The sequence below is a fragment of the Helianthus annuus genome, chromosome 14 (genome assembly GCF_002127325.2).
Source record: "Helianthus annuus cultivar XRQ/B chromosome 14, HanXRQr2.0-SUNRISE, whole genome shotgun sequence".
Classification (NCBI taxonomy): Eukaryota; Viridiplantae; Streptophyta; class Magnoliopsida; order Asterales; family Asteraceae; genus Helianthus; species Helianthus annuus.
Genome location: NC_035446.2, coordinates 54,215,470 through 54,225,588, shown reverse-complemented (window position 1 = coordinate 54,225,588; position 10,119 = coordinate 54,215,470). Strand labels below are relative to the sequence as shown.

The 10,119-nt window shown below is 40.9% G+C and overlaps 1 protein-coding gene across 1 annotated transcript; it reads left to right on the top strand.

The window, feature by feature from the left end:
* The first annotated feature begins 6,432 nt into the window (after positions 1–6,432).
* Positions 6,433–9,219, top strand: LOC110908395 (cinnamoyl-CoA reductase 1). The gene is made up of 5 exons (XM_022153332.2): positions 6,433–6,650; positions 6,727–6,896; positions 7,002–7,359; positions 7,517–7,703; positions 8,934–9,219. Exons 1-5 carry the CDS (start codon positions 6,533–6,535, stop codon positions 9,091–9,093), a joined length of 993 nt encoding a protein of 330 aa, XP_022009024.1. The 5' UTR covers positions 6,433–6,532; the 3' UTR covers positions 9,094–9,219.
* Positions 9,220–10,119: the final 900 nt, after the last annotated feature.

The following is a 10,119-nucleotide window of genomic DNA, read 5'->3' as shown; positions in this document are numbered from 1 at the left end:
AACCCGGTTCGGGCACATGTTTGCAAAGTGGTTAGGGTCACCACATGCAAAACAGACTCGAGCATTGACCGCGGGTGCTTGAGCTGCAGGTTGGCCTTGAGGGGCTGGAAGCAGAGCTTGATGAGCGGCGGCTTGAACTGGGGCTTGATGGGGACCAAAGCGGCAGTTCGGAGTGAAATGGCCGTAGAGGTTGCAGTGGGCGCAGAAACGACAGGCGACTTCCACCGGATGATGGTATGAGCATGTCGGGCAGAGCGGGTGGGGACCTGTGTAAGCGCGCTTAGCTGGCGGCGCATTGATCACTGGAGCTTGTCGGTGGTGTGACTGCTGCTGAGCCGGTACGGCGTGCAGAGGGGCAGCAGTTGCTGTCACAGCACAGTTCTTGTTGCTGGAGCTGTTGTTGTTGTGCTTCTTCCTTCTTCTTGATGACTTGGAGGGTTGAGCAGTGGTGGTGTCGACGGTTGACGTGGCAGTGGCTTGGTGCAGAGACTTGGATGGCTTATCCCAGAAACCAGATTTTACTCGCTTGTCATTGATCTCGGCGGCAAGCAAGTAGGTCTCCTCAATTGACGATGTCTTGGCGGCGTGAACAAAGTCGGCTACACAATCGGGTAGAGCTCGAATATACTTCTTGATGGCCATGTCTGGAGTCTTGACCTGATCGGAACAGATGATGCTGAGCTGCTTAAAGCGTGCAGTTAAAGCAGCGTTGTCTCCATCCTTCTGCTTGATGTTCCAAAACTCGTCCTCCAGCTTTTGGCGTTCATGGGGAGGGCAAAATTCGTCCATCATAATTGCCTTTAACTCCTCCCAAGTCAGCTCATAAGCTGCATCATTTCCGCGCTTGTTTCGTTCGGCCGTCCACCAGTCTAGAGCTCGGGACTGGAAGACGTCGGTAGCATTGAGGGTGCGGAGATTCTCAGGACAACCGCTTTGGCGCAGAGTGACTTCAACCGAATCGAACCATTGAAACATGGCGGTAGGGCCATCTTCTCCGGTGAATTCCTTGGGTCCGCATGCTTTAAACTGCTTGAAGCTGAAACCAGTCTTGCTGGCATCTTTGGGAGCGTTGGTTCGCGACTCTTCAGACGACTTGCTAGCGTTTTCATATGCGTCACTTACAACTTTTTCCACACTCTTGGCGATGAGAGTAGCGAGACGCTTGTCTCTCTTCTCTTGGCGGGTCAGATGATGTCGGGATCCAGACGACGCCATGGTCTGCAACAGGCATCGTCACAGGACTCAACACAACGTAATTGAATCTCACCTCACACGTCTACTACTTGCTAAAGCTTAGGAACACATCGAAACATGCATCACACAAACATGTAGGCACATAACCACAGATTCACGTAATCACAGAAGCACATAGGCACCTAGAGCACAGAACCACATAAACACAGAAGCACATACACATTGAAACACAGAAGTAGTCAGAATACAGAAACCTATTATTCAAAGCTCGCGTGTCGTTCGTAGAGCATGTCGAGTAGTTTCGTATAATCGTATAGTATGCCGAGTATAGTATAGCGTATATCGTATTATAGCGTCGTCTAGAATTGCAATGACTTGTTAGTGTTTTGAGGTAGGATAGCAATACGAGTCGTGTGTGTTGATCGAAGTGATAGCAAAAATTGAACGAACATCAAAATTAAACACATAAACAGGCAAATACACATAAAACACATAAAAATCGAGGTAATAGATTGTCTACGGCTACTAGACATTGACTACCCAAAGCGATTCGACTATTCACAATAGACTTGCCGTCACTTTTCGACTTTCGGGATTGCATTCCTGCCTCGATTCTTGGGCATTCAACATGTTTTCCTTAAGTCATACTGGTGAGTTCAGGTCGTTGGAGTCCGTCGAGGCTTCGGTGAGATGAGTAAAAGTTGGAATAAGTTGCCAAGGTTAGGGTTTCACCCCTGGCTTAGCAATTTCTTCCTTGTTTTAGTAAAATTTGAGGAGATTATGCATCAAAATATGGATTTCACTCCTGATTTGGTATAATTCTCTTCGTTTGTTGTTCGAAAATTGCGAGAAAATCATAGGTAAATTGAAGAAATCGACATTAGTCCAGTAATCTAGCCGGGAGTTTGCGGCTTTCACACCTATTCCTGACTAAATCACTCGACCTTAGTCATAAATTCGAGTGCAGTGCTAGCGAGGGTACCTAGTTACAACACCTAACTGAGTCCTGCTGGTTCCTAACTATAGTCTAGGTCTCTAAGACAGCGACCCGGACTAGGTCGTGTCTTGCCTAATTCCCTATAGTTATGGCTCTGATACCAATCTGTCACACCCCAACCGATGGCGGAATCATCGGGGCATGGCACTGAGCGAAACAGATTGTCCAGAAGTTTCCATAACAACTATCTATATAATCCAGTTAAAGATACGTCCCATACCGTATCCCGAATAAACAAATACATTATTACAGATAACATCCAAACAAGTAGTTATGTTCCGACAACTCAGATTTAAGTTAATACAAAACATAAATATTGTTCAAATGCTCCTAAAGACCCAACCTGACAAGATCTACAGACAACTATGCTCTAGTTGCTATTTCCTGACAAACAACTATTTGTTGGGGGCCTCTAGAGCTTTATTCTAGCCTCGCTGTCCTAGCAAGCAAACATCTTAAAAACCTGTCACATACGTTAAAATACAGTCAATACATAAATGTAAAGGTGAGCATACAAGTTTGATATAGCATATAGAGTTCGAATAGTTTACGCATAACCAGCACGTACACAGAGGAAAACCAAGCATGTTAATTATCGACATGGATCTATCGATACCAATGACTGCGGGTTGACCGTCCGAGATGGTTCGCAATACATGATTACCACCGTAATCCATGCAAGTAATTGTTCTTAACAACCCCCGTGTGAACGGGTGCTGAGTCCAAACTATAGTACTACGTCGTTAAGGCAGGTAGACAACATTCCACGTGTAAACACAATCAACAAGCATTCATTTAGTCACGTAATACATGCGAATCGGTTAGCGTTCAAATAATTGAGTAGTGTGATCGATTGTGTTTTGATATAAGTAACGTATGTAATACCCAAAAGTGCTAAAAGCAAAAAGGGATCGAGTATACTCACAGTGATTGGTTGATGGATTGAAGGGAGCGCTTGAGAGTAGGGTTAGCCTGAACAGTTCGATATCATAACGATGAATACACATAGAATGAAAAAAGTGTAAACGGGTCGAACAGCCTAGTCGATCGAACGGCAGGTTCGATCGGGTGGGTTTTCCGTTCGGCTGGACAATCCGTTCGGACAGCCTACCCGATCGGCCGGTAGGCTCGATCGGTTGGACTGTTCGAGTGGATTGTTTATTCCTTTGATGTGTTTGTGTGTGAGGATTTGAACTTTTGAAGTTTTCGTTGTAGCATTTGAGAACACTGAAGTGTTCTTACCTTTCAGGTCGATCGATCGAATGGTCTTTTCGATCGGTCGGCTTATCCGATCAGTTAGGAACTTCAGTAGTAGCCCTCATTAGGTTGTCACTCGATCGAGCAACATATCCGATCGAGCAGCTTGTTCGTTCGGATAGCACGTTCGATCGGGTGGCACCCCAATGCGTCGAACGAGTTGAAAATCGATTAAGTGTTGAAGCATAGTATCTCATGATCCGAAGAGTAATGTTTACCAATCGATTAAGTCGTTCGATCGATCATTACTTCGTTCAATACCATTCCTCATGAATTTGTCAAGGTGTGGGGCCACATGCTAGCCGATCGGCTGGCCTGGTCGATCGGTTGAGATGTCCGATCGGTTGGGCTGTTCTTTCGAACAGCCTAACCGTTCGGTCAGCATCCTGACCTGGTCGGCCTATTCGTCTAACACTTGGCTATTCTGTTTAATTTACGTTATGTTGAGGTAGTTTAACAACGAGTTGAACTATGACACCTTCGTTCTTACTTGTTTCTCCTGCTCGGACAAGAGTCACCCAAGTCCGGCCGGTGAACGGTTCGGATCGTCAGTTTAACGTTTAACCCATAGTCGGTGAACCTCGTAGATAGAACCCGAATCTTGAACCACCCAACCATTGGAATGATCGGTGAGTCGGCTCAAGCTCCGTTTCTACCGGTTTTGAAGGCGTTGAGTGTAAAAGAGTTGGAAGAAAGTTGGAAATCCTTCTTTCAATCCTTCACATCATGTAAATGTTCAGATCTTCGATAGATCTTGACTTGTTTATGTGGAAATTGGTTAGATCCGAGCCATTCATGGTGGATTGAGGCCAACACATGGTGTTCTTGAAGAACACCATAATGACATCATTCTTGAATGCTTAGATCTTGACGATTTCACGGTTAGAAATCAAGATTTGAAAGATAGAAAGGTGTAGAAGTGTGTATTGATCAGGAAAGTACAAGATTTAGGGTGAAAACTTACCGGAAATGGAAGAAATCTGAGAAAAAGAGGAGGAGCACGAGCTAGTCGGTCAGAGCTTTCCAAAAGTGGAAAGGATGACAATGACAACCCTATTTATAGGCTCCAAAAGAGGAAAGGGCTGGCCGATCGGCCAGGCATCCCGATCGGACAGCCTGCTCGATCGGACAGTCCGTCCGATCGGCTGGGCTGTTCGATCGGCTGACAGCCTGATCGATCAACAGCCTGGTTCGAGTGTTCGGTGCGACGATTTTCGATATTTCGATTTCGATTGAAGACGAGACGAGCACGATAGAGTTTCCTATTCAAATTACTTTCAGTCCCAACTACTATATCTAACATACAATCTCCCATGATTCACCCTATCCTTACGTTACCATTCGTCGTAGTTCGATTTCGATTGTATTCGATTTGAGTTTTGAGTTTTGATTCGAGTTTCGATTGATTCGATTGATCATCACACAAATCATAAAGTAAGCACGCACAGGTAACACATAAGGCACACACACAGGTATAGAACAATCAAAGTTCGCTTAATTCGAGATTCGAGTTCGATGATAGTTAGATCAGTTTGATTATAGATTAGTTAACTTTATCGCATTGTTACTTCCTACTATTCACAGTCGTAAATAGGTTCGCGTCGATCAAACATTCGATTACTTCGATTCTTCCTGATTACAACACTTACTCCACATAATACAAATAAAACTGAAAATAGACTATCTATGGTCAAAGAAAGTCAAAGTTGACTTGGACTTTGACTTTGACTCTGACATTCGAAAACACGGGGTGTTACAGCCGTGAACCGCCGTGAATGCCTCTCGGCCGAGTGAGAAGACCATGAACTGGTGCTAGTGAACTACCGAAACCCCAAAGTGGAGATAATATATGTGCATATAATATTGAGTAACCATAATGTACAACATAAAACATGATGCAATTGACACAACGCACATGTGCATATAATATATGTGCATATAATATTGAGTAACAATAATGGACAACATAAAACATGATGCGATTGACACAATGCACATGTGCATATAATATCGAGTAATCATATTTTACATCATAAAACAATTGCGAACATGCTGCAAAGGAGTATATCATTGAACGAGTCACAATTTACATAAAATGGATATAAAATACCATCTATTGACAAATTAAAGATTTATATATAAACCTTTTACCTGAGAAGATACCACTTGGCTAAAAATTCACCATCACTTCTGACCTGCAACTACCACCAAACACCAAACAAGAATGCCTAATTTATTTGGGATTCGAATAGAATAAAACCTGCTGGAGTATGCTATATGTAAAATTGAATTACTTACAGCAGCCATCGTCCTGTCATTGCAACTTGTTTCGATTCCAGAACAACCAAATAATCTTTCAAAACGAGATTCGAATCAAGGGCAAATCATAAATTGAAATCATAGCATAAACATCTGAATTAGATTCGAAAACTAAAACCTGCAGATTATGAAGAAAATCGAACAAATCAGTGAATAATGAAGATAATCGAAGCAGAATCCAAAATCGGATGAAAATTAGGTATTCCTACGTTATGGTATCATATAAATCCAAAACCGATTGAAGAACTGTGTGAGGATTGGCGAAAGATAGAAACAGGAAAACTCAATTGAAGATTATGCTATTCTTTGGATATCAGTCGCCGCTGTAAGATCGCCGTAGTAGATGGATGCAAGATCTCTGATGAAACCCTAGATTGTGAAAGACTGTCGTGAACAGGGAATGGAAATAAGGAGAGCGTGTTTTTTTATTAAATGTCACTTAATTACAAATTTGCCATGTGTTCACATTGGTTCTCGCAATAAAGGGTGGTATATATATATTAAAAAAATGATGTGGCTTGGCCACGCCAACCCAGCCACGCCCACCATACCCCTATGTGAATTTGGGTTTGTGTATTAAGTACCCATATCCATATGTCAACCCATACCCCAAAACCCCGCCCCACTATACCCCAAAGTTCTAAACTCCCACAAAAATGTAACTAAAATGAAGTGGAGTAGGTGTTGAATGAAATTATAGGTGGGGCGTGTGCAATAAGATAAAAAGAAGACATTGATTCCCACACAAACCCTACGGAGAGAGAAATGAGCGGTGCTGGAAAGACTGTGTGCGTTACCGGAGCTTCTGGGTACATAGCTTCATGGCTGGTTAAGCTGTTACTTGAGCGCGGTTACGCTGTCAAGGCATCTGTTCGTGATCCAAGTAAGTTTCTACTTGTTTGATAATGATAATTTTATTTTATGCGATTTGATTGAAAATTGGTTGGTGATTTTTGCAGAGGACCCTAAGAAAACAGAGCACTTGCTTAAGCTTGAGGGGGCTAAGGAAAGGCTTCACTTGTTTAAAGCGAACCTGCTGGAAGATGGCTCCTTTGATGCTGCAGTTGAAGGCTGTGACGGTGTTTTCCATACGGCATCTCCCTTTTACCATAACGTCACCGATCCACAGGTTGGTTTCAAATGAAATGCAATGAAATCTAACTCTTGGAAACCCCCCAAACTAATTAATTATTTAGTGTTTAGGTGAATTGTTATTAGTTTGAGTTGGTTTCAGGCAGAATTGATTGATCCGGCGGTGAAAGGGACACTGAATGTGCTTGGTTCATGTTCAAAAGCCTCGTCATCCATTAAAAGAGTGGTTGTGACATCCTCTATGGCCGCAGTTGCTTACAATGGCAGGCCTAGGAATCCTGATGTTGTAGTTGATGAGACATGGTTTTCGGATCCAGATCTTTGCAAGGAATCAAAGGCATGGTATGTGCTCTCCAAAACATTGGCCGAGGAGGCTGCATGGAAATTCACAAAGGAAAAAGCCATAGACATGGTTACCATAAACCCTGCAATGGTCATTGGTCCTCTTTTGCAGCCAACACTAAACACTAGTGCTGAAGCAATTGCAAACCTATTGAATGGTATGTATATGCAATTCGACTAATTCAGGCTATTCTTTATCTCTATGTGCTAACCAAAAAAGGAAATTTGTCTATTAAGTTACGTGGATTGTAATATGATGAATAAACTTTCAGTGTGCTTTATATGTTTTTTTGTTACTTCAAAATCATTATGCAGGGTCACAAACATATTCAAATGCTAGTTTTGGGTGGGTTAATGTTAAGGATGTTGCAAATGCCCACATCCAAGCTTTTGAAATTCCTTCAGCAAACGGAAGATATTGTTTGGTGGAAAGAGTTGTTCACTATTCAGAAATGCTTGAGATATTACGCAAGCTTTATCCTTCATCCCACCTTCCACAAAAGTAAGCTTTTCCGCATTTTCAAGTTTTTACTAGCATTTTATGTGTTCTAGGAAATAGTTTGATATATGTGTGTGTGTTTTATAGGTGGCTTAAATGTGAACAAGTAAATATTTAGAAACCATTTTATTTGTTCACTAGTGTTTGTCGAACCATTAAGAATTGTAATTATTCACAAGTCACAAGTGAATATAATTTTATGTAGATTAGAGTGTATCAATTGTGAGCATATATGTATTCATTAATGGTTCTTAAATATATAGTGTCATTTTCATCCACAACTATATATATAACATAGGTGGAGTTTCGGCGTGTTTACCTAAAAATTAGTCAATTTGTGTTTTGTTCTTATGTAAATTGGCGGTCAAATGAGTAAAGCAAAAAAGATTAAATGGTTCAAGTTGGCCAAATGGACATGAAGTTAGCCAAAGTGTAATTTTAATGCATACAACCTCTAAAATCAGTTTATTCTATACATTAGGTCATCATTATTATATTATAATAATTGTAATCCCATTTAACATACTAATTATCTATAAAACGTAAAATTGGATAACAAGTGTTTCCAGTCAACCAACATGACCCGACGAGTCTGTCTCCTACCTGTACAAAATCCCCCCCTCCCCCCTTCTTCGTATTAACGATCCATGCCATAGTTGTCAATAGTGATTGTAGCGGTCGCTATAGCGCGCTATGTAGCAAAGTGACGTATAGTGTCGCTATTATGGTTATAGCGATTGATAGCGAGAATAGCGACACCTTTTTTTGTTTTTTTAATATAAATAGCAATCAAATATAGCTATAAAATAGCTGGATTATAGGTTTTTGTTAAATACACATGTAAAAATAGCATATATACTACGGTATTTTGATACAACATACATATAATTTTTTTTTATTTTATTCTAGTATTTATAAAATAGCCGCCCACCATTTATCGCTATTCGCTATGTAGCATATAGGTACCTTACGGCTCTTGTCGCCGTTCGCCATTAACAAGTATGATCGATGCATAACACTATAAATTTTGTGTTTGACTTCTGAGTGTTGGGTCAAATGTTGCGATTCGGTTTTTTGTTTTAATGGTATGAAATGGGTTCGTGTCTGGTGAAAACTGGACGGGTGGGGATGACCTGCCAACATCTTTTTTGTCTATTTTTTTAGTCAACAAATAATTTATGCATTAAATATGGTTAGAAATTTTGTAAAGTGAATGGTTGTGGTGAGATGTAGGTGTGCAGATGGCAAGCCTTTTGTTCCCATATATCATGTATCAAAGGAAAAGGTGAAGAGCCTGGGGATAGACTACATTCCCCTTGAACAAAGCATCAAGGAAACTGTGGAAAGCTTGAAGGAAAAGAACTTTATTGGTGGGGCATCATCAAATATGTGAAATCAAAACATGTGTTGGAGATTGAAAGATAATTAGAAGTCTGAACTTGAATAAAATGATTAGATATGTAATAAAGATGGTGTTTCCATCTCCTATCATAAAACATATTTTGTGTTGTTTTCTTTACTTTTGATGCCTACATCCTTATAAAGCTAACAGGACGGGCGGGGTCACACGAGGTTCGGGTCAGAACACGCTGATTTATAAACGGTCTAGTTTGGTTCGGGTTTAAATTGGTTTTGACCAATATAGGTTCCAGTCAAAATGAGCCGTTTTTAGCGAAACATGCTCTGTGGTCTCTCAGATAATTGATGGTCAGTTGGCCAACGGTTTTTTCAATGTTGAGACTAGCACTTCTTTGAAGCGTACCCATGCTTCGAAGAGGTCTCTTCATCATCTTACTCAGGCATGAATCTTGTTCCTCAATTTTGTGGTTTTGGACGATTGGAAGTATTTAGTAGAAGCTTCTCAGCTATACTTTACTACAATCACACTCGCATAAATAAATCGAACAAACAAGTCAATCGAAAGAATGGATTATATCAATCTAAACGACAAAAAGATGTTTAGCCAGACAATAATAAAATTATAATCAAATAAACTAGATCCAAACGTATTCATAGATAGAATAGACGGGAAAACTTAAGAAACCCAAACCAAGCAGCAGCGGGAATGCTAACCGAATGATTCGGCCTTCAATGTTCTGGCGTCTAACTCCCTTGATCTTCCTTTATCTTCAAATTATGTTCCTCATGTAAATTTTAAGGAAATTGTTAGCGATAAACGATAATAAAAGAGAATACATATGGGCATTATTGGATATGGCCCAACTAGGAAAAAATTTGGCAAGGCCTGTGAGGGGCATTTTAGTAATTTTTCACTTAAACCCAATTTTGGTAAGGAACAAGGGTGAACCTCCTCATTTGCAACTTCGTCATTTGAAGTTAGAGTGAGAAAGTAGTGGGAGAGTCGAGCAAAGATCAAAGGGGGAATAACACGGTTCTAGTTCATCATCATCATCATCAC

Coding starts and splice junctions, on each gene's coding strand:
- LOC110908395 (XM_022153332.2), top strand. CDS start 6,533: ATGAGCGGTGCTGGAAAGACTGTGTGCGTTACCGGAGCTTCTGGGTAC. Junction 6,897..7,001: donor ATAACGTCACCGATCCACAG/GTTGGTTTCAAA, acceptor AGTTGGTTTCAG/GCAGAATTGATTGATCCGGC. Junction 7,360..7,516: donor AATTGCAAACCTATTGAATG/GTATGTATATGC, acceptor ATCATTATGCAG/GGTCACAAACATATTCAAAT.